This window comes from Calonectris borealis, chromosome 1 (assembly GCF_964195595.1).
Source record: "Calonectris borealis chromosome 1, bCalBor7.hap1.2, whole genome shotgun sequence".
NCBI classification, from domain to species: domain Eukaryota; kingdom Metazoa; phylum Chordata; class Aves; order Procellariiformes; family Procellariidae; genus Calonectris; species Calonectris borealis.
This window is the reverse complement of record NC_134312.1, coordinates 64,796,450-64,821,720: the sequence shown is the minus strand read 5'-3', so window position 1 is coordinate 64,821,720 and position 25,271 is coordinate 64,796,450. Positions and strand designations below refer to the sequence as shown.

General features: G+C 43.5%; 1 protein-coding gene across 1 annotated transcript in view; it reads right to left on the bottom strand.

The window, feature by feature from the left end:
• Nucleotides 1-4,732: 4,732 nt before the first annotated feature.
• Nucleotides 4,733-25,271, bottom strand: part of TMEM178B (transmembrane protein 178B) — a 250,221-nt gene continuing 229,682 nt past the window's right edge. Inside the window, exons 3-4 of the mRNA XM_075158197.1 lie at nucleotides 24,672-24,809; nucleotides 4,733-4,983 (exon numbers count right to left, since the gene is read on the bottom strand). Coding sequence (XP_075014298.1) covers nucleotides 4,733-4,983; nucleotides 24,672-24,809 — 389 coding nt within the window. The remainder of the gene's footprint in view (nucleotides 4,984-24,671; nucleotides 24,810-25,271) is intronic.

Here is a 25,271-nt window from a genome sequence, read left to right as displayed (position 1 = left end):
TTTAGAGGACTCTGAGGGTTTGTGTTTTTTTCCTTTCATTTGTAATTGCAGCTGGAATAACATTTTAAAAAGTAATGGCAATTTTTCAAAAGCAGTATATAAAAGAAATTGCTCTGGTCACTGGTGGTTTGTGATCCACTTGTGACTGTCCCTGGGGTAGAATGAAAGAAGAAAAAAGCCCAGTTAGAAATATAACTGGAGGGACTACGATTTAGATCAGGGAAGATCAGTTGTATGTTTACAGAGGGGGAGAACAGAGAGATGATATATACAGGTGGCCAATATGAGTCAGGAATTTTAACACGCAAACGGCTTTAGCTTGAAGAAGAAGGTGTCCTATACAGTACATAAGATACGGAGCACATGGACTCCTGCCATGTAGCCCCCTCATGTATACAGTGCTCCCGGAGCGATGGACAGCAGAACCTCCTGTAGCTAACTCGCTATGGTCACAGGACAACTTCACTGTACAATAACTGAGAGTCACTATACACAAAACCTCAGCCTGCAGATCACAGTGGGTTGAGCCACTTCATCCTGCGTCCCTAGGACTGGCATGTCATGACGTCTGCGTTCACTACAGCCAAGTTCCTCTCTCGTCTCTGGAGCACAGAGACCTGTTGACTCAGCAGCGCAACATGAAAGGCCACGTGCGAGAGAGAGTCTGCCAGCTACAGATCCCGCATTACCAGCCTCACGGAAAGGGAGACCGAACACCCGCTGGTACATCAGGCTAGGACATTATCTACAAGGGCGGGATAGGAAAAGAAGAGCGGGGGCTGGACTCTGCAGGAAGCTGAACATCATCCAGGAAAGCACATTCTTAACTTTAAGCATATGAATAGTCTACCAAAGTTAAGGGGATTAGTCACATGCTCCAAGTAAAGCACATGCTTAGGCGCTTTGCCAGAGCAGATCTGAGGGACGGGGTCAAGCCCCTAAATGCTGGGATCACAGCTAACAGATTTCTAATTAACTACTCCTCAAACTAGAAAACCAGACACTAGTCAAAAAGCTTGAATCTCTGTTAAGAAAGATATTTCAAAGCCTCCCAAAAATGCAGAAACTCAGACTATATGGGAGTGTGCTTTGGCTCAGGATAGATGGAGACACTAACCATCGCAAATTTGGATTTGGATGTATTTTGAGTCAAGCCTGCTCTAAAGATGAGTCTGAGCCAACAGAAAGCGTGATGGGGCTGTGAGCCCCCTTCAAGGGTGTCGAAGCACACAGAGCTCCTCGCGGTTCTGTGAGCAGCACGGAGGGAAATTCACAATATCCCAAGGGGGTTTTGCCCTTATTTGAGGCAAAGATGAGAGAACTGGTGTTTGGACAAAGGGTCCCTTTGGGGATCCAGTTTGAGGTTAAGGTTATATGATCATCTGCTGCTTCCGATACTTACTCCCATAGTTTTTAAGATGCTTCATAGCCACACAGGCCTTAGAGAGCATATGCTATAGTGAGTGGAAAATCACAGAACTGGCCTAAAGATCCAGGGTTAACACTTTTCTGTTGTAAATAAAAATAATCATAACCCTCTGCCACCATAGAAAAACACACAGGCCCATATACAGCTTGTAAACCAACACCATCAGAGAATACTTCATCGAGGCAGAACTATTTTCATGCCAGCTACAGAAAGAAAGGAAAGCTTTGAGAACCCATGAAAGAACAAAATTATTTCCATTTCTTTAAATCTTACTGCTATACCTCTTTCAAAACTGTGTCTGTGTATGTGTCTGTAAAAGAATACACCCGTGACCAGTCACGGACCACACAAGACTGTGCATCATCACAGGAGCTGTCGTACTGCTTTCCATGCCACAGGGCCTGATGGTGGACTCCAGCTAGATACCTCTGTGCCCTTTAGTTTACCTGGGTCACTCCAGGTATCAGCCGTCACATGAAAAACCTTCCCTATCGCACTCAGCACTGCAGAGGAGGAAGAAAGTTTGCGTTCAACGCTGTTTAATGAAACAATTACCATTTTTCTAAAGCATTAATCTCTTAATGAGAAGTAGTTTTTTCTCAAAATTGTTCATATTTTGAAAAATTTCACTAATTTTTTTATAGGTCTCTTTTGGTTTTCCATTATTGATTTTCTGCTTTCAGTTTTCATTTAGTTTTCCAAGAGCTGTTTTTATTTTTAATTTCCTTCTTCACTCCAATAGTAATTCATCAGCCTCCTTACCTAGTAGGCACTTGCACAGTCAAATGGTTTCAAAGCTTTTCAAAACCACTCTATTTGAAAACCTTACCAGAAAAAAGAAATACACCAATCTACTTAAAAAGGAAGTTTCTTCAAAAGGCATTTTCAACTTGAATAAATAAATACTTTCTCCAGTCAGATCTAATGGAGAATGAAATGACAAAACTTCAGTTGCCAATGATGGCATTTTAGTGGCAACACACTGGCTTGGCAGCTGGCATTGGCATGTTTGGGGAATTTGTAGACCAGAGAAAGCAAAAGCTAGGTAGTTGAGCAAGAATGAAAGAAACCCAAATCTATCCTACTCCAGAATGCCCTCCAGAAACTTCATTTCTTTGGGCTCTGTTAAGGTGTAACGAGGAGGGGAAGCAGGGCTGGAAGGGGAATGGCTGGCTATGCAATTGTAATGCATAAGAATTATTTGTTGGTTGGATTTTTTAACCGAGCAAAATACTGTTTCTTGCCAGCTGTGTAAATGGCATGACCTGGAAATTAGTGCCTTCATTTCTGTGCAGTAGGCACAGTTTCAACAGGTTGCCTCCTTCTCCTGGTGAGTTTTTGAGATTGAGGATGATTTTATTTGACTAATGAGGACGGATGGCATGCAGCTATCATGTAAGAAAGGATTGCTGGTACTATCCCTGAATTAAGAGCATGTTGGGTTGGGTTGGTTTTGGGAAGGCCTTTTTTCTTTGCCCTGTCTCCCTTTGCCTTTGTCAGGGGTACCCTCTCTCCTGCATATGGCCATTCAGTCATCGCCTCTTCAGACTCCATTTGGTTACACCCTTGGCCCTGCCTCCCCACCTTCCCCTCAGCCACTGTTACCCTGCAAGGACCCACTGCCCTCACAGCCAAGACGCTTTGCTTCCCCTAATGGCATTCACCCGCCTCTCCAGACTTCACTGTCATTTAGCTCTTCTGGGACCTATGACCTGAACGATGGGAAGAGCAGAGTGAAGGAAAAAGGAGACAATGGGAAGAGGAGTAGCAGAAAAAAGAGAAAGACCAAAAAAGAGAGAGAGAGAGTCCCATTTGCGGATTCACAATTATATCATACAACGCTTGAGCTCATGGAAAATGGATCTCCGTTCTCTGCATCTGACCATTTTGCTTCCATCTGTACACAGTTCTCCCAGATGGAGAGTGGAGATGTCCAGTGAACCGGGGCAGTTTCCAAAGACAAGATGTGGGAAGGTCTTATTTGGCATACATGAACACAACAAGAGGCGCCTCTTACTTCTCCCTTACAAAAATTAGCTCCCCTTTTCTCCTCGGGAATGGCTTTTGCCCAGTTGTCTTAAACATCCAAAACGGAAAGTCGATGAAATCCCACTCCAGCAAATACCTGGGAAGAAGAACTGCCAGAGCTCCCCCCACCTCCCTTCTCCCTGGTCAGTCTTCCCTTGGATCCACCACCTTGACCTCTCAGATGCTCCGTGAAAACAAAAAAACATCCTGAAATCCACCAGAGGAGACATGCTGTCTCAGACCTGACGGCTTTCCTCACGCTTCTGCAGTTGCGGTGCCTCAGTCCTGGGCCACAAACACAGCATGGATGGTTTAGTGGACAACCACATTGCAATGTTTTAAATTTTTCTTTTTCTTAAAAAAAAATAAATAAAAGAAGAGGGAAGAAAAAGTTATACACACATGTATCACAGCATTTTCAAAAGGCCTTCTGCTGCATTTACATTAGCAGTTCAGCCTCAGTTGTAAGCCTGGATGTAAGGCAGCTGGAAGATTAAAACCGCATTGTTGGAAAGTTCGCTGAGATGTCCTCATGGAATTTTTTTTTGTTGTTTTCTGTTTTTATTTTGTTAGATCTGTTTATTATTATTATTATTTTCACTTGTTTGCTTCTCTCTAAAGTTTGGCAGGCAAAGAGGAAATGCTTTTCTGCTTTTCCCCACACGTTCTGTCCATTTTGCTTTCCGTGTTTTAAGCAAAAAACCCAAAAAAACCCCAAAACCAATGACAGGGCAGGCTTCTGTCATTTTGTTTTAAGAAAGAAAAAGAAAGTGGGTGGGTTTCTGATAATGGCCTTGAGGAGGTACGTTGTAGAGGTGGCTCAAATGCTTGCTTTGTTCCTTTGCTTGCTGTTTGCATTTTCCCTTCTGGCTGCAATGGACAGGCTTTTTGTCCCCCCCCACGCCACCCTCCATGTCCTGTACAGATTCTGCTTCCAGATCCCCCCCACGGACCCCCTGTTCCCCTTCCCAAATGGCAGCAGGTAGGTGCAACTGTATGTTCATTCAACCTCTAAGGTATGATGCTGAAGTTAAGAGTTGGATAGAAGAGCCATGTGAGAGAAAAGCTTTCCCATCGTTGTGAGAAAGAACGAAGCAACACAGAGTCCGGTGGACATGTGAGTGCCGTGTTGGACTCAGCTCTACCTTGGCACTGGCATTAATTTGAGATTTTATATATATATATATAATTATATATACATATATATGCATGTATAGGTATACATAGACATATATATATACACGTGTGTGTGTGTATATTTGTTTGCTATTTGTTTTAGCACACTGTCCCATTCTCAGGTCTAGATTTGGGGCAGTTGGTCCTGGGGACAGGTTGGACAGAAGGGGCCAGAGTGCAGAAGAAGCCAGAGATAAGAGTGAGGCCCAGGCCCCCCCACGCACAGAACATGGACCAGCCATAGCCATGGCTGATGTCGTCGGGAAGTCCGTACAGGTAGCGGGGGTAGCGGGAGAGCTCAAAGTTGATTCCAGCCACACACGTGCACAGTGAAATGATGCAGAAGGTTCCTGGAGGAGAGCGGGAAGGAGAGAAGGAGGGGGGAAAAAAACAAAGAGAAGTTAGAAGAGTGATAGACATACCGCTTTCCAAGTCACCTGAGAAGAGCTGGAGCAAGCAGTAAGGAAATACCTACGGGAAGATGTTCGTACAGAAAGTGGCTTAGTCTAGCGGCTCCACTGGGAGAGGACTGAGTGCCACCACAGCCTTGAATATTGATCTGATGCTGAACAGAGCAGTATCAAGAAACTTCAACAGGAACAGTTTTTTCGATACGAATACTCCCTTGGGAACCAGAATGCTTCATGAAACCATTGATTTTTCTGGAATTTTGCTTTAGACAAATACAGAATGAATCATCACGTTTCAATGCTTTTTTTGGGGAAAAAAAGCTTGAAATTTTTTTTTATTTCAATTTTTCAGTGAAGGATTTTATAGAAGAAAATATTATAAAACACTTGACATACTCTGGCTCTGTTGAAACGTACATTTGAAATGACTTGGGAGATTTTTTTCAGACTTTTCTTATATCAAAATCTAAAATCTTTCATTATACGTTCCCCTTTTAAATACTACTGTCAAAATCTTAAAATCCCTCATCAAATTCAGGTTCTACCCTCTGCATGACTCCAATCCCAATCTAGATGCCCTCTGCAGTGTTGGGGAAATCTTCAGAATATCCTGTTCTTGTTTTCCATCTCTGCAGCAATATTTCATTTCTTCCTGAGAACACTGCGAGGACTGGCTTCATAACTCTGTCAGGTGGTAAGTGTTATGGAAAGACACACGTATCAGATGAGGCTGAACCTTAGCCCACCCAGATGAGTCTAATTTTGATCTTTGGCCTCCAGCTTCATCAAAGCTAAACTCTGAGCTCCTGAAATGTCACAGTTGCCACCCACACACGAAATAATGGATAGCTACGGACGCTACGCGCCTGTCTCAAGACATAACAACTAAAGTCAGCATAAAGTTGGTAGTTTCTTTTTCCTCTCTAATTCCTCCCTATGTGGGCCTCTCTGAATTGCCTGGAGAGCCCTGGGCACAGAAGGCAACCTCCGGGATGCGTGCTATAGTAACACGCGTGGTCAGTCCCGTGTGTCATCCCGCTGTTCATGCGCAGACCAGTAGCATGCCACGTGTGCTACCTGTGCAGCATGTCCTGCGCCTGCTCACTAGCAGCTGCTGGCGAGGAATCGCCTCCTCTTCCTGGTCCCATCCCTAAGACAGCACAATCCTCCAAAGCACTCACAGCCAGCCTGGTTTTAGTGTCAAGCTCCTTTCCTCTGGTGCTCTTGCCTCCTTCTACTCCTTCCTGCCCCTGCTCCTGCTTCTCTTCTGCAACACTTTTCCTGCTGTTTCCCTGTTGCTTTGGTTTTTTCAGTTGCAGTTGCATTGAAGAAATGGATTTTACACTCCCTACTCTGAAGACACAGGTAAGATTACGTGGTGAATTTGTCTGGAATTAGGCTCAGAAACTGGGGGCATTTGTAGGAACATATATACACCACCAAAAATGTGTGGAATTTCCACCATACCCACCTCCTTTTCTTAGTAGGAACATCACACAGGTCTAGAATCTGCAGGCAAATCTCTATCATGGACCTGCTGTGAGCCACTGTCACGGCCCTCTCTCTGTTCCCTCTTCTGACACCTGCATTGTCTATTTGGACTGTCTTTTCTCCACTGTGTTTTGGAGTGCCACTTGTAGATACTCTCTGTTGTAAAGGTCAGGGAATACGGGAACTTTGGGTGTCTCCCCAATGCAATATATAGTTGCCAGATGGCCCAGGTTATTTGTAAGTACTCATGTTATGATAGTGCCACAGGGTATCAGCCAGGACCAGCGAGCTGTTGCAGTAGGTACTATGCCTATTTAATGGCCTTCTTGCCTCTCACCGGCACCCAATTAGTCAACAGTCAGTGCTCTGGACTTTTGCAAAAGCCTTGTGAGACCCCAGGCTCTGGAGCTGTCTTCAGGAATGTCCTACTATGCTACTTCAAAGCACAGAGCAGGATAAATGGGGAGGTCTCCCTCCCAAAATCCCTTACTCAAAAATCAGGTTGTTTGATTAGAAACACTCCTTTCTGTGTTTTACCGTGTCACTTAGGTTATCCAGTAACATGAAGGTGTCTGGCAAGAACACGGTTGTTCCCTGTGTGACATGTCAACATGACTAGTACATTGTGGGATCAGGGAAAAAAGGATCCATCAGAGCCACTGTGCTCTGAACCAAGCTGTGTGGCTCATTTCAAATGGCTGTGGTTAGAAAATGACATGAAAGGCCTCTCTCTGCTAGCAAGAACATGATAATTTCAGCTCTCTTGAAATATAAGATTGTTAAGAGAGGTGGGTGGGAAAATCTGTGCGGCCAGACTGAAGCTGCATTTGCTAAGTACAAAAGAGAAGGAAATAACTTTGGATTTAAAATATTCCCTGTGCTTTCACGCTTTGTCTTGCCTATTCTGATTACAAGCTCTTCAATGTCAGGAGCTTTGCTTACTCTTTGTATTCGAACAGTGCCCAATATATTGGACACTCCACCTTGCCCCATAACAAACAAACAATAAAGAAGAATGAGTAACAACAAGAGAGAATAAAGCAAATCACGAGCATGAGACTTCTGTAAAAAAGGGCTGCCCCCGTCCTGCCCCTTCACTGGAGAATGCGCTAATCCCACGACGATAAAAAATGACTGCTGTGCACAACGTTAGAGGATGCATAGCACAGTCCTCAGCCAGTCACCCCCCAGTGCTTCTGCAGGATGTCTTGTACGGCACAGGTTTATCAGCCTCCCTAGTGCTATTCATTACAGACACAAAAAATGCCATTTTATACCACCTAGGGGAATCTTTATGGCCATTATACGAGTCCTATGTGTTGTTTGTATTCAGCCGAGCAAGGAAGTTCCCACTTGTAGTTAATCTGGCCTCTCACCAGGAGGGTTAATGATGAAAACTGAGTACGGTTACTACCTCGGGACTGTTCGGTAGCTTTTCCTCATGAATTGGCAATCATAACACAAAGGGTCATCCTTGCAAATTGCACAATTGTTGGCCATCATAGTGAAAGAGTCATGGTTGGAAGGGATGCAGAGACTGAGCTTACCCTTGGAAATACATCCTCTGCTAGTCTGGGTAAGACACATTGCTGGGATGGCAGGAGGAGGGAGGCTGTCGCTCCTGCCCATGACACTGCCTGCACCATGGACACGGTGCTTCAGAGGCAGCAGGATTGCAGCAAGTCATGAGTATCCCCAACCCTGAGATTCTTTCTATCCCCAGAAAATAAATTGAACCCCTATTCACTTTCCTGGAAGGTTCTTGCCCTCAGTGAGGTGCCCCCCTACATGTGCACTAATGCCCCAGATCCCCGGGCAGCCGTAGCAATACAAACTTTTCTTTCTTTGTGAAAAACACTTCCCATAACTCTGGCCCAAGCAGAAGACCAGACCTGAAGGCTGGTGGTCCAAGGCTTGGCACTTGCGCTGTGGCACTGGTACACAGAACGTGAATGACAGGCAGTAGTAAGAGCTCACCGGGGATGTGCTGGTATGTGAGCTGGACGGGGGAGATAAAGACCATCTCCTTCAGCAGCTGGGAAGAGGAGAATGCGCAAAGTTCTTTGTGCTGGGATTTACACGTTATCATCCTAGGCGAAACATTAATGAATGAGACAAGGCAAGAGCGGCATTTTTGACAAACGAAATTCATGTGTTACTGCAAAATGCTTCAGTCAGGTGAGAGATGAAGTTTCTTGTAAAGCCACGTCTGTGCCACAGAAACTGCTGTTTGACATGTAGTCAAACCTCCACTCTGACTCCTCATCAGACAGCCGTCCTTCCTCTTGGGCTGGTTTTGACAGTGCCTGTCCTGCTAACGGACTGATGATCAACAGTGGTTTGAGCACCTGAGCTATTAAATACCTCATGGCTATCTTGTGCTTTTCCTTCTTACATATTATGGAAGAAGAATGTTAAACATTGTATAGAATGTCTCCTCCATTTAGACTGGAAGTTTGTTTAGGATAGAGATGAACTTATTTGCTATATATGTGTATGTCGTTGTTCAACCCCACCCGGCAACTAAGCCCCACACAGCCGCTCACTCACTCCCCCCCGGTGGGATGGGGGAGAGAATCAGAAGAGTAAAAGTGAGAAAACTCGTGGGTTGAGATAAAGACAGTTTAATAGGGAAAGCAAAGCCACTTGTGCAAGCAAAGCAAAACAAGGAATTCATTCACTACTTCCCATCGGCAGGCAGGTGTTCAGCCATCTCCAGGACAGCAGGGCTCCATTGTGAGTGACGGTTACTTGGGAAGACAAACGCCATCACTCCGAATGTCCCCCCCTTCCTTCTTCTTCCCCCAGCTTTATATGCTGAGCATGACATCATATGGTATGGAATATCCCTTTGGTGAGTTGGGGTCAGCTGTCCCAGCTGGGTCCCCTCCCAGCTCCTTGTGCACCCCCAGCCCACTCGCTGGTGGGGTGGGGAGCAGAAAAGGCCTTGACCCTGTGTAAGCCCTGCTCAGCAGTAACTAAAACATCCCTGTGTTGTCAACACTGTTTTCAGCACAAATCCAAAACACAGCCCCATGCTAGCTACAATGAAGAAAATTAATCCAGCGAAAACCAGCACAGATTCGGGTCCTGCCATCCTTGCTGCAGGGGCAGACATGGTCAGGAGAGGGATGGCTGGGAAAGGCAATATCATTGTTGGTCAAAGCCTAATTTTGTGAGGATTATGAGTCAGAGCCCTTTGCTGTAGCTGTTTTTAAGCATGATTATATCAAGCAGACCTGCGGGCCTCTGCTGCTAGGAATTTTTTTTTTTTCAGTAAACATCCCTTTTCTTTCCCATCAGCTCGGCTGTGCGAGGGGCTGCAATGCCTCCATTTGCAGTTTTCAAACCTCACCTCCAGGGGAGAGCAGAACTGCTTGTGAGCGAACCGATTTAAACACAAGCAGGCTCAAACCATCCATACCAAAAATGTTTGAATTTTGCCTGATGCTAGCGCTCACCTGAACCATGCCAGAATCCTCGTCCTTTGCCTGCAGAGCCTGCAGGCTCGGCTTCCAGAGCGATAGAGCTTGAGGGATTTCACAGGGTCTGTGGTGTTCTGTGAGACAAGAACTGCTGCTTTTCTTAGATACGCTGCAAACGAAGGTGAGCCTTCGTGGTGCTGGTGCGCAAACAGACCCCACTATCAGGAGCTTCATCTAAACATCCCTGACCCCGGTATTAGGGGTGAGGAGCCTGACTGTAGCCGTGTCCACCCCTTCAGCCGGCCGGTGCCATCCCCTGCCCCGCAACACAGGAGCTGCCCATATGGGCACTCCTTTCCTTTAAACCACCGTTGGAGGCAATTTCAGGTAACGACTTCTCTTGGCTTGGAGAAGTACTGGGTCATTTGTGTGGTCCTTCACTCTGCCATGTCTGGAGGGGCAAAAACTTCTTATCTCACCAGAACATAATTTATAGGAGTCCACCTCACTACGCTTTCAGGGAAAGAAGGAAAGAAAAGAAAAAATACTCTTTGGTGGATGTCCTCACCTGAAGAAGACATCATCAATTTGAATCCAAATCCAAAAAGCCAGTAATTAAAATGATCTGAGCACTAAGCCCAGCTCTAAGACCCCCCTCTCTACAAATCATTTTTGTTACTATTTGGAAAAAATTTCTTCCACATCTGACAGAACGATGCCCGTCCTCTCCCTTCCCCCAACAACAGGCAGAAATGACTCATGAACTAACTGTGCCGTCAGATGTACAAAGTAAACAAACAAAAAAACCTTGATTCTTTTCCCCTTCTGTTTTTTGCAGAGATGGAAATGTCAAGTATTACTTATAAACACCAGTAGATAAAAAGAGAAACACAAAGGTATGGATTTTAAGATGTCCTCTGAAACCAAGCAGTTCTCAAATAAATGCGAATCTCTGCCTTTTAAAGTATTTTCAGTAGCTGCCATTGGTGGCAATTTGTGGCCACTAATGTCTTTGGAAGGAGTGCTGTTTATTTAATTATCATCAGTTTTTTATTATAGGGTTATAGGGGAAAAAAATCTCACAAGTGAAACAACATTATCTTTACTTTCTCTCTGCCCTACTAGCTTTTACTATTTTCAAGGTACATCAAACAAACAAATAAAATGAGGTCTGATCCTAAAGTGGAGTGTGTACCATTAGCTATTTAAATTATATCACAATCAAATGAAATTATTAAAGAATAAACCGAATTCCCTCCCAACACAGTGATGACAAAAGCCTTTTGGAGGGAGCAGCTTTGCAGTAAACTCCTTCTGTGCACGGATTAAACGCCTCAGCAGCACGCAGCTCTTGAGAACACTTTATTGCTCTGTGCATACACGCATAGAATATAAATTATTGCTTAATTATGTACTGTTCCAGCAGAAGCAGCTTGCAGCATCACCGATAGGTTGCAGAATAGCAAGGGGTTTACTGGAAAATTGCCCGTATAAAAAAAGCCGAGATGGAAGGCGAAGTCTGACTGGGTGATGGAGATTCAGCGTGGTGTCCTTGTGAGACCATAAACCCACCTGGGTTGGAACTTAATACATTTTTATTTTATACTAAGAACCAGAGTAAACTGCGGGGTCTATAGCAGTGCTATGATATTGCATTACAGCCACTGTCAGAATGCGGTTTGCATTTGGCCTTTGGCCTCCTACCTCAAAATGGACCAGCAGCATCCGTACCCCACCAGAGCTGTACACCTGCTGCGTGTTACTTCAGCAGCGGTGCCTGTCTATTGAATTGCCGCTGCGCAACCCAAAATACCTTATGGCATCAGAGGACTGCGTATCCTCTGTCACAACTGCAAATACTTAACGGGTACCACCCTTAGGCTCATGCAAATCAGTATAGTATACAGAGCAATATTACAGCAGTTGAGGGCTGATCTCCAGTTTGCCGTGCTGGTACAACTGACAGTCAGTCTATATTGCACATTATAGCACCCTGCAGATTTGCACACGGTGACTTTTCTGCTGCCATATCCTGCAGTGCATGGGACTGCACCAAGAGTGGACACCCATGCTGTGTACTAGCACAGCCGTTGAGCACCAGCTATGAGCAAGCACCCTCTGAAGTTACAAGTTGACACACAAGGCAAAAGCAACAATGCTTAGCTAAAGGCACATTGTTTTGATAAAATGGGATAGGGAGAAATAGGGGAGTTGATCAAAAGGGAATAACCCTCTGATTACTTTAGCAATGGTGATTCCTATGACCCACCCAAAATAACCTAATGATAATAAAGTGAGTTGACTACAGCCATTAAGCAAACATAACGGCTCATGAACTTGCAGCCACAACAGAGGAGGCAGCAAAAATTGTGCCAGTTGTAGTAGTGGGATGTGATTCAGTATTTTACTGGGAGCAGAAGGGACAGAAAGGAAGAAGCTCTCTTAATGTCAGAATGAAGAGACATCCTAATCAAAGGTTAGTGAAATTATCCCGTCCCTGTGCTGGCAAACACCATGCTTGGCAACAGGCAGAGGCTGTTTCATCCCCCGCAGTATGGACCTCCCGGGATGTCCCAGGCAGAGGCTAAAGGATTAAATGGAAAGGGGCACTGGAGATCTGAGCAAACTCTAGTGACTCCGTCACATCTCAGATTTGCCAGATGACAAGACATGTAAGTTTAGTATCAAACTGTGCCTCAGGCAAGTGCTTCCCGGCCTAGAATTTGCCAGAGCTGAAGAGAAACTTGTGGGGTCAGGTTGGGTTTGCCTTGTCACGTGACATCTCCCATAGCACAGGGAATCCACGCACCACATTGCATTTGGTCTTTTAGCAACCAGGTCATTCTGCCTCTCTCCACGTAACGTCAAAAAATTGATCCTCTCTCAGAAGGAGCCTCAGAGGGTTTGTAGGATCCTTTTTTTGTAGGAAACCTTAAACTGCTGAAAAGTCTTCAGACACATGTTCTTCAAGACAAGTGAGACTGGAGAACAGACACAGCACAACTTCAGTGCAGCCTTCTTCCATGTTGCCTTGTGTGTGCCCCTAAAAATACTCTTAGAGGAAATACTTTCAGGGCTGAAAGGGTAGACTTACTCGCATCCCTTTTTAATCCTTTTCTTTGCTGAAGGCACTACTAAAGAAGCCATTGGGAGCTCTGGGTGATGGTGGTGGCTACCTGATTTGGGTATTTTCCCCTTCAGGTGCTGGAGAGAAGCCTATCCATTCATTTTTTCAAGTGACCAAAGGACTCTCTGGTTGTACAACTTCCAGTTGTTTGCACTGAACGTGAACTGAGGATCTTTGCTGCAAAAGTCTCTGGGCTCTATTACTGTTTCCCTGAGCTGACCTGCCAGGAACAGGAAAATCCTTTCTGTATGTGCTAAGTGATACAGTTATTGAGATATAATAGCCAGAAATCAAAAAAAGATATAATTGTCTTGTCAACAAGGACCACTGGACACAGGCCACCCCTATGCAGTTTACATCACTCACATGAATGCTTGCAAGCAACAAACTACCCTGACCCCTTCGGTACTGCCTTAAAGGGTCACATGCTGAAATCTTCTTTCCTGCTGCGGAGGAAATACCTCTGAAGCCTCTGCAGCCCACACAAGTACGTAGGCATGACTCGTCTCTGTAACCCTTGGAAGAGCCAGGTTGGGCAGAAACGGGGAAGGCCCCACTCATCTAGTTTCTGCCAGGTCCAGATGGAATTTCCAGTGGCCAGCTGGACTCTGTTCAGGCACATTAGACCAAGGAAGCGTAGCAGTGATTTGTCCAAGGGGAACGTTGTCTTTCTAAGTTGACAACCTGAGGAGCGAAGAAGGTGAATCTAAGCCTTGCTTCAGCCTCTGCATTTAACAAGATCTGCCACACACAGAAATTTGCTCTGCTTTCTCTCTGTAAAGAATTCATCCTGTCTAGCAAATCATAACAGTATTACTCTTCCTTCTGTTGCATGTGCAGTCTTTCCTCTTTGATGCCAGGTATGCAAACAACTCAGCAAACATTTTTTTTATAAAAACCAACCCAATAATAAATGCTAGTTTTGTTTTCATTGTCTTCCTTTGGCCTTGATGCCTCTTGCCATTGGAATTCAGAAGCTAGTAACAGATCAAAGACCTGGTGACATTATTAAGGTATAAGGAACAACCACAGAATTTTGAAATAGACATAACTTGTTTTGCAGGCGGGAAAGTCTTTTGTATTTCTATCGAATCTGTCTCCCCTACTTTGCTTCTACTTTAATTCACCTCTGTCAGCCCCCCAAAGACCTACTGACATCCTTGAGAAGCAAACTAGTTTGCATGCCCTTCATAGATTACTCTCCGTTTTCTGTTCTCGTAAGTCTAGAAGGTACTGATATTTCCGTCAGTACCTCCCGACCTGGTGAGGGAGAAATTACAAGTCAGTATAACTGACTTACAATGAACACACAGAGGAATATGAATAATTCTTTTTGCTGAAAAGCCAGAGTGAGCTGACTCCTTAATTTACTGTATGCCAAGTTCAGGGAGACCGATTTGAGTTTAGACTGAAAAACAATGAGTTTGTAGATGCACATACACTACTTGCCCTGTCTTTTGCTCCAGACCATGAGATATCTGCACCTCATCACAAAGCCTTTCCTCTCCTTCTCCTAAATGTCAGTGCTCTTCTGTGATCAGCTACAAGGTTGCCCGAATTGCTCGTGTTGGTATTTCTCCCCCAGTGTGCAAGTGCACATCTAGGAGCATCAGAAATGAGCCACAGGAAAAGAAATCCAGCATAGCTGAAGGTTGGCTTTGAAGTCAGCTGATAATGTTTCCATGGAAATCAAATGCTGTGGAGTTGACAATGAATTTTCTCGTTGTGCTGTTCCTTCCAGGAAAAAAACAAAACCACCTCTAAATGACTACACCCTGCAGTACAGCTGTATTATTGATTTGAAAAAAACCACCTCCATTCTCTTATGGAGGTATTAACTCGTAGGTCCCTGCTTTTCAGGGCTAGATCTGTCAGTATTGACCTAAAGAATCAGCTAAATTCCTGAGGTATTGCAAAAAATGGCATCTAATGAAAATAGTATTCTGTGAGAAGGAGGACATAACTCTGCTTTCAAACTTATGCTGTAGGGGATGCAAACGTGGGTGTTATGATTCCCCTTGAGGACCATTATAACACGAAATTATAAAAGAGCACGTCAATGGCAGGTACGCAGTGATGCACAGAAGCCTGTACAGTAAAAGTAGGTGAAATTCATATTTCCAGAAAGTCTCCTATTTTGTTTTCAAAATTGGTGCCAGCATTAATAAATAAATGCAAACTGTTTTCTCAGTGCACCAGTAAGCACTGAGAAGTACTAGAAGTAAAGACGTAACATGCTACCCCAGCTCTGCCTTTTAAGCATAATGTATGGTGAGCCTTGTCATGCCGTCAGCTGAACAACTGTTTCCTAGCTTGGAAACACTAAACAGGCCACCCTGACATCATATTAAGACCCCAAAACATGGTGAAGGGGATGTATGTTGACATGGATGATTTCCTAAATGTTTCTTTTTGGAGCAAAAATAGGAAATTAGATAACATTCAAACAGAAAGTGATACTAATTTCTAAAGGGTGATTACTAATGGTTAGTCAGTCAGGACGAAGAAGCACCTCCAGCCCTATCCACCTATGTGGACTGGACATTATCCATCAGTGTTTTGAAATACATAAGAAAAGAAGTGTCACCCTTTAGGACCCAGAAGCATACCCTAAAAACAGGACCAGAGATCATGACTTGCAACCCTGTCTACAAGGGATACCACAAACTGTGCAGAAGAGAGGTGTTTGAAAAGAGGGACTGACAAATCCTGAAATTGAGGAAAAAGTCCATTTTTAAAAACAAGCTAACTCATATCACCTGAATATGCAGCGCTTGGCCTTGTTACGTTACTGCCTGATACGCACTGAGGCACAAAGCCTGCACGGCTGCTCCGAGCTCTGGGTCTCATCACAGGTCCATAAAGACCTTAATCAGCTCCTTTTCTGCCTTCCCCAACACCCCTGTAATGTGTTTGATGGTTTTAAACAATCAAGAGCCTTAGAGAGGTTTAAACATTTAAAACCTATTAACGCTGTACATTAACTCAAGTTCATTCCAATTCAAGGTCTTAAATCACTTTAGAGCGTAATGCAAAATTTAACCAAAAGCACAAGTAGGAAGAAGAGCGTACACATGTGGTGCGGGAGGCATGGCAGAAGGGGGACTGACCTTGTCCCTCTGAGGCTTGTTTCAAAGATTTTCATAACAAATTTATGGCATCTCTTGATATAAACCAGACTTTGTCTCCATCTGGAGGTCAATCCACATAAATAAGTTCTTACAATGGTCTGCAAGGAGTTTTGCTGAATTCTAGTTCCTCTGCAGTTATCCAGCAGGTCGAAGGAGGTGATTCTGCCCCTCTACTCCGCTCTGGTGAGACCCCACCTGGAGTACTGCGTCCAGCTCTGGAGTCCTCAGCACAGGAAAGACATGGACCTGTTGGAGCGGGTCCAGAGGAGGGCCACGAAAACGATCAGGGGGATGGAACACCTCTCCCATCAAGAAAGGCTGAGAGACTTGGGGTTGTTCAGCCTGGAGAAGAGAAGGCTCCGGGCAGACCTTATTGCAGCCTATCAGTACTTAAAGGGGGCTTATAAGAAAGATGGGGACAAACTTTTTAGCAGGGCCTCTTGCAACAGGACAAGGGGGAATGGTTTTAAACTGAAAGAAGGTTGATTTAGGCTAGATATAAGGAAGACATTTTTTACAGCAAGGGTGGTAAAACATTGGCACAGGTTGCCCAGAGAGGTGGTAGATGCCCCATCCCTGGAAACATTCAAGATCAGGTTGGACGGGGCTCTGAGCAACCTGAGCTGGTTGAAGATGTCCCAGCTCATTGTAGCGGCGCTTGCACTAGTTGACCTTGAAAGGTCCCTTCCAACCCAAACTATTCTATGATTCTATGATCATTAATTTAGTATCTCCCACAGGATTAAAACATGCTTGGCATCTCATTTTTTCCAGTGATATAACTTTTTTTGGATTATAAATACTTTTCAAACTAGCAAAAGGTATTATGCCTTTGTGAAAACCGTATTTATGCCAAGCTTCACTGCTCAGATTGCAGTCACTTACTGTATACCTCTGTTTTAGTAACAATCACATGATGTTGCTTAAGCTCAATATGCATACAACTGTGCACATATGTGTGCATTTGCACTTGCCTTTCCATATAGAAAAAAAAAATTTATGTAAACTTTCTAAAGCTATTCCTTTCGGGAAAGAAGCACATGAAACTGGATTTTCAACGAATAATGTTGTGGAAAAGAAAAAAACAAATATGGTCACAGAAAATAGCTTCAGCCTTCAGTGTTGTGATTGATCATGTCACCACAAGTGAACATCCTGAAGAATGGGTAGAGACCTTGATCATTAGTGAGAAATAGAAATCCTAGGTGCCCTGTGAGACCCATTGTATTTCCAGATGAACTCCAAAGAATGTCTTTTACTTTCTCTTTTTGTTTACCTTTCTCTTTGCCTCCTCTTGGCAGCTGCTATGAAGGTACTTTATAACTGCCTAGGAGATGTCTATCACAGAGCTTTGCCTTACGCTTGCTGTATTAAATTGCTCCATTTTTGTTTCTTAAAATATTCAGCAGCGGAATTATTATTTTGAGATGGCAGGACCACAGTTGTGTAGGATAAACACTCTTATTTTCTACTGCTATGTGCTATTTTCAAAGTACAGTGAGTTAAATTTGGGACGCAAATGACTCAACAGCTGGTAACGATCCATGGCTGCAAATACACAGATGCCTCAGTTGTCATCTACTAACACATGCACAGCACAGGCGAAGAAAGCACAGCACACAGGCTTGGGGATTTTGAAGACAAGGCTCTCCGTGGAGGCAGGGAGTGAAAGAGGATACAGAAGTGTGCAGCACATCTGTACTGACAACTGTGCTGCGTGGGCTCCCAAGCCCTGTTCTGAAGTCCCCCTTTCTGATGGGGTTTGCGTCCCTCAGTATCAGCCTGGCCGCCAGCTCCTGGACAGGGCGAGTAGCCCAGCTGCTGGGCTCTAGCACACACATTGGCACAAACCCCTGAGCGCGTCCTTGTCTCCCCAGCGCCTTGCGACAGACCCACGTGAAGTGTGGCATGGCTGGGGCAAGAGAAGGTGGCTCGGTGTAAATGGTCAGTCCATCCTCTGGCTGTGGGGCTAATAAAGCAGTTTGTTGACTTACCCCTGGACTGAGGGAAGGAATATTTTGGAAATATTTCTGAGAAGGATGGAAATTATTTATAAAAGGTTGTTTCTCCCTGGATTAGAATACAACAGCAGAATGCATGCATACATTCGTAAGTGGGTTGTTCTTTATTTCTTTAATAAATGTCCTTTCTTGCGTATCTGAAATAAAGCATTAAATTGTGCCAGTACACCTGCATAACTTTATTTTTTCTTCCCTCTCACATATCTTTCCTGCCTGCTTATCTCTGCCGCAGCAGCCAGCAGTGGAAAGAATAGGTGTTCACCTCTGCTGCGGGAAAAGGTTTGAAGCTTTTGTAACCCTGACCTAAGTCCTGTGAGGATGGACGGGCTGCAAAGAGCAATGTCTCCGCAGCACTCTTAGGTGGGTCAGAAGAAACCCGAATCAGTGGCAGAAGAGAAGCTGGCAGAAGTGGAGCTGGAAAATGGCGCTCGAATCCCCCAGATTGGCAGATCATCATTGAAGAGGAGGGAGGAGGAGAGGATGAAAGAAATTCCTGATGTTTCTGAAAGCAAATGCTAGGACAGAAAATCAGAGAGGAAAAACTCCATAGCACTGCTGTATGTGTACAGCAAGACTTTCAGGCCTTTCAGTGCCAGTAAAAAAGGGAATTTCAGACTCCCAAGCAAAGCCCCAAGCCCAGTATTTCATGCAAAAATGTCACTAGGCAAAGACAAGAAATGAGCTGCTATGTGAGACTACAGATCATTTTATTACAGATCTGCATGGTGAAGCTAAATCACATGAATAAGGGCATTTAGCAGCTGGAATAATTTCCAAATAGACTAATTAGAGACTGAATTATTAATGGTAAAATTTATAATTGGCTCAAAGCAAGGTTACAGCAAGAAACACACTTGACTTTGCAAAGAATAATGAATATTTGCAAGGCTAGTAAAATTATATGCTTCTCTAAGGAAATTGTTAGCAAATGGGGAAAAAACCCTAAAGTGATCCTAAAGTGCATGTGACAAGACAAAACTGGCAGAGACCAGATAAGAGTGAAGAGAGCAGGTAAAACAGTAAACAAGTGCAGAGATGATTTATTGCATTTATTTGCAGTAAATTTGGAACAAAATAAGACAACACAGAAGTCTCTCCCTGAAGGGCTGCCTTGTTAGGCATGCAGTAAAACCCGTAACTATTTCACTGAAATGCGTTCTCAATACAAATTACAGACTTACAAAAGGAAAATACATGAATGTGCAGCTGAAGGACAGAGCTCTGATAAGGATGATAAAATGTCATTCTTTGTGGGTCTTTTAATACATTGACAAAGGCAAGTGATGTAGCTTTGGCCAGGGATGTAATTTGGCCAGGGATAATTTTGTGCTGAAGCAAGTACCTGAACGAGGTATTGGAAGTGCCATTTTTTATTTCCAGTTGGGACGAGGGACAGCAGTTCAGCAGGGAGGTGCACCAAGGAGGGAAGGGGAGGCTGCAACCACTGCTGGAACACCAGAGCGTGCCACCATGGGGCAGCCCTGCCACCCCACTTTCCACGTGGCAGGCACTGATGAGGAGGAAGAGGGTTTTGGAGCACGTAGGTACAAAGTCAGCCCTGCCCTTAAAACTAGAAATAAAGCAAGCCACGTGATGTTTCAAAACAGCTGACTGAAATGAAATCAGAGCTGAACTGGGAAAACAACAGGCTATCAGAGATTGTCTTTAAAAGCTGATTTTATAAAGCCAAGTACAATAACAGAAGATATGGTGAGGTTGGGTTTGCGTGGTTGTGGAAGGACAATCAACCTAGCAGAACCTGAGATGCTGAAACAAGAAAATCTATGAATGAATGCGCTGGAGAGCAGGTGGAAAAAAGAATAGTTAGATGGATATATAGCTTGTCTGCTTATCATGATACGGGAAATATTCTTAAACAACTTGATGAAGAACTGAAAGGAGGGATTCCTGAAGGTACAGGAATTTGCCTTGGTAGAGTTGCCAGTGTGCAAATTCATAGCATTCCAACTCCTTGGAGCTGGAAGTAAAACTGAAATTTGACCTTGACCTGGCATTAATATTAGCTACTGTTGAGGGAGTAAAGACACCAACCGAATGAATTGACAGGTTTGCCATGATAATAAAACCAAACAGTTCAAGGATTTGATACATTAAAAGTAACTTTTCAAAGCCAGAAAATGTGAGCACTACTTCCTGGGAACTGTTGAGGAGGTCACGTCTAGACTTCAAAAAGCAAAAATGTGGTTTTGGTGCAAGTAAACATACTTTGGTCAAAACACAACGTATAAAATGCCCCATATGCATTTCCTCAGGTAGATGTTTAACTGAATTCCTTTTAGACTACTACTAGGTACTTGATGAGCATGAAAGCATCAAGTTGCCACAAGACTGACATTTGAAAGGAGTGTTACAGATGCTTCTAAGGTTCCAGAAATTATTATAAAATTACAAAATTACTGGACAACATGCCCAGTATGGAGCTTTTAGTGGTGCACAGATTTTCAATAATTTGCATGTAGAGAAAATGCAAGAAGCTGCAAGAGGATGTGCTTAGAGTAATGTATAATTTGAGTATGACCCGCTTCTGTAATAGAATTAAACAGTCTCAAATAAGATGCATAAAATGAACTAGTCTTAGTGCAACTTAAGAGCACAATTCCAAATGGAGAAACTCTCAAAAAGAGAAGCTCTCCCACCTTGCAGGATAAAATCATACTGACAATACTGAAATGAAACTACAACAGATAGTGCAACTCTGGGTACAGGAGGCTATGCAACAGTACCATCATGCAAAATGAGGTCAAAAATACTAAACGCAATTTGCAGTATCCATCTGGCTCCGTACAAGATGAGGGAAAAAAATCCTGCTGTGGTCAGGCAAGTGCTGTCGTTCAAGATAAGGAGTCCAAGTACAAATTCTACAATAAATACAGAAAATTATGCAAAAGAACTTCAGAAGCTGTAAGAGACCCGTAATTGCTGTCGATCCAGATACATTTGGACTAAACAGGAAAGATGAATTATTAATAATTTCTAACTTGTTACAAAACATGCTGAATAACAGTGAAAAACACACTCTAAATCACAGTTTACATGACCTGGATTCCAGATGAGCTAATACCAGATAACGGCCTGCATTTCACAAATGACTTATTTCAGCAATTTGCTTGAGAAATTAGATCAAGTACACTAAAGAAAGTCCTTATTAGACACTGCCACATGGGCTAGCAAGAAGACTGTTCAGTAAATATAATAAAGAACCAGAGGTCCAAGGAAACCACATCTGGTCTTGTTAGATTATCACAGCACATTTCCCAGTGCTCCATTGAGATTTCCTGTTCAAAGAATTATGGGCATTAAAGGACAAAACCCATAGATATGGTAAGCCAGAGATGTTTAAGCATTACAGAAGAGCTATTTGTCTAGAAATTAAAACAGAGCAAATGCTACAAACATAGCCAAGACAAGTGGCGTTGCAAATGGATGGGAAAGTTAGATTTCAGGTTGATTACATAGCTACCACTTTTACACAGTCTCCTGTCACCTGCAATGAGGTCAGATGTCATAAGCCTTTTTCCCATTATTGAACCAGAGAAAAAGTTAGGCAAAACTAAGAGGCACTCCGGCTCCATGCATTTTGAGGACCAATAGGATGATATGTTGACAGCATTTACGTTATGAGAGAAGTAACAGCTTTGGATTCAAGCTCCGTCCAGCAATAAAAAGGTTCAAATTAAAAGATTCGTTGGCTGTAGAAGGAATGACTATGTAACATATGACACAATCTGAAAACATTGATAGCTACTGACTTTTAGATTAGATAGCTCTAGTTGTGTATTTTATTAACTGACTGCTTCAGTTTGTAAATGTTACTTTATGCACGTTTGCTGTAAAAAGAAATCAGGAAAGGTATAGCAGTTGCCACTGATTTGTGCAGAACAGGAGAGAGAGTAACCTTTTGTAACCCTGATCCACATGTCTACGCTGGAGCAGAAAATAAGTTTGATCTCCTCCCAACACATCTTTATTAAAAATATCACACATCTTGACAGAATTTGGCAGATAAAATAATCTGGTGCCTCTCATTTCTATTAGTTTCAGATTCTTGTTATTATTTTGTCTATGCAGTCAAAGAGCAAGCTACTATCAGATGGCTTCTCCTTGAATAGGTACTTCCACACTGTGTTCAAGTCAATTATAAACCTTCTGTTAAACAGTTTCAAGCAATTGTTTTTTTGTGGCATGTTGTGTTTTTCTTGGTTTTCAGACCTTGAGTCATTCTTGTAGCTCTTCTGCAAAACTCTACCAATCTTTCCACGTCCTTCTTTAGCATGGACACCAGATTAGGATGTCCAGAAATAGCTTTGCTTTGCCCAGGGATAACGCCACCTCATGCTCCTATTGCATATTCCCATCAAAACTGGCACATTTAGCAGCTGCATTCCACTGAGATCTCCTGTGCAGCAGGATGATCCCAGCAACCGTGATCCCAGAGACCTTTTCAGAGCTGCTGCTTTCTGAGAGACAGCCTCTCATTCTGCGAGGATGACTGACACTTCATGTTCCCAGTTGCATGACCTTGGATCTGTCTCCACTGAAAGGCATATTGTTTGAGCATACCAAAAGATGGCTTTGTAAGCTATGAGTGACCCATCCCATTATGCATGGTTACACTGAGTCTTGTTTCACCTGAAAACTTTTATCAGCCATCTTTCAAACCACTGACAAACAAATAACATCAAGCCAATAAGTAATCCCTGCAGCTGCACTGGAAACTCTCCCATATATAGTGATAATATCCAATTAGTAAACAAGACTTAGCTAGTTTCTAATAAATTTAAGTTTTCTGTATTTATTTAGTATAGTCCTAATGTTTTAATCTGAATGTCGTGCTGTAGTAAGTTAAATACCACACAGATATCTGAGCATATTAGAGCAAAATAGCCCCCCGTGCAAACTAAGCTTTTAATTACATAAGAAACACCAAGCTAATTTGGCAGACCCATTGCCCATAAAGTATTGACACCCACAACAAACCATTTACAGACATCCACACATAGACCAGTGTGTGCTTGCACAAGGTACTCGCAGACTTCAAATGTGTTTGTGGGCTAGAGAGAGAGAGCTAATGTCTATGTCACCAGCACCAACAGCACTGGAACATAAATGCTTGTTACTCGAGCACTTAACTCCTCTTCTGGGACTACAGAAGCTTTCCTGTATTTCACACGCTTAGCTGTGTCGTACCACAGTACAGACGAATAGGCGACCAAATGCATTGAAGTGATGATCTGCCTGGGGGGGCAAAACCCCAGCCAAGCAAAAACCACCAGCAGAGAAAAGAAGAGAGAACAGAAGTAGCGCTGTTCACTTTGAGACATTCACCCAGCGCTGTGTTTGGGACTTGACTCTCACACCCTTCATTTCAAGGAACTGTGTGCCACGAAACCTGCTGATGACAGAAAGTTGGATGGCATCTGTAGTAAGAAAGGCTGGAACATTACACGGGAAATGTTGGGTGACCTTGAGGGGTGGTGTAGTAGAAATGGGAAGAAGCTCAAAAGCACAGAGTGCCAGGGCATGTCCCTGGGGAGTAATAAACAAAATCTCTGCTGTAAATTGGGAGATCATCAGCAGGAAATTACAAAGGAGGAGAAAGGCCTGGACGTATTATCCAGCTGAAGGATGACTGGGTCTCCAGTGTGACGCAGCATGAAAAAGGCAAATACAACCACAAAATACTTCAGACAAGGGATTTCCAGCAGAGAAAGGGAACCTTCACGTCACTTATACAAGGCATTGATCACTCCTTGTTTGGGAATGGTCCTTCCCATCAATATTTGAGAAAGGCAAGTACAAACAAGAACAGGGGGCAGAAAGAGCTGCTGGATTGATAACTGGTCTTACAGAGAAAAGTCTACAAGAAATAGCATATGTAGAGTGGGAAAAGGAAAACAGAGGATACCATTGTTCTTCATAGGTACATCAGAGAAAGAAAAAAGACACATAAACTAAAGGTTACATTTGACTCAAGAACAACTGACGAGGAATAAATATAGGTTAAAACTTTGAGCACAGTTTATAGTTATCAAAGTAAAGTGACCCATTATGAAATAGGATAGTGGTGGGAATAACATCTGCATAATCTTCAGATTTTTATTACTAAGGTTATTAAGCTTATTAAGTTTAAGGGTGACAGTGTTACTTGCAACAATAGAGCAAGTAAACAAATCAGAAGGCCATTTCCAGTCCTGTGACTTACAGACACTGTTTGGTGATAGAAGTAACATGTAACTATGGTTGGGTTATCCTTGATGTACACTAGAAAGAGCTCGGGATGAAACCAAGTCCAGATCACCTATAACAACTCTGAAAACATGTTTTCAGTGACTTAGAAAAGGAGGAATGTGTGGAAAGAGGGAACATGAAAACCACAAGATAAACACATTTCTTCAAACACCAACATCCTTACCTCCCATGAGGAAGAGAAGCCCCGCCACATACTGCATAAGGCCTCGATCCCAACAGCACCCCAGCACCCCGATAATCCATCCAAAGAGGATGATGGCCACAGCCATGCCCATGAAGCCAGCTGTCATCCTGCGCAGATCTGCAGTGAGGAAGACAGAAAAACAACATGCATGTGAACAGTGATAAATTAGCATCATCAGAGGTTCATAACAGTTTTGATCCAAAAAGCTACCGATCTGCAAGGTCTTCGGTGTGCGTTGGCACGGGATGATTTGAGTAAGGATGGTTCAGAGGGAGGACAATCCATAAATTAAGATACTAGCTTGAGCTGGGGAGAGAGAGCAGGTGACCATTTCACCACACAATGAAGCTCAGTGCAGATGCACCCAAGTGACTTGTGACAATTTGCTCAGGAATTTGAAGTTGTAAAATGGCCTCAGTGCAACACTGTGCCTGATAGCTCTAGTCTCTGGGTGCTAGCACAACGTCTGTTTAAATCCTGCCTTCTCAACTCCATCCATTACTCCACTGCATCCAGTGGATGTACCTGCTCAAACTGATACACAAAGCGGTCTCTATGCTTTGCTCCAGCGCAGACATG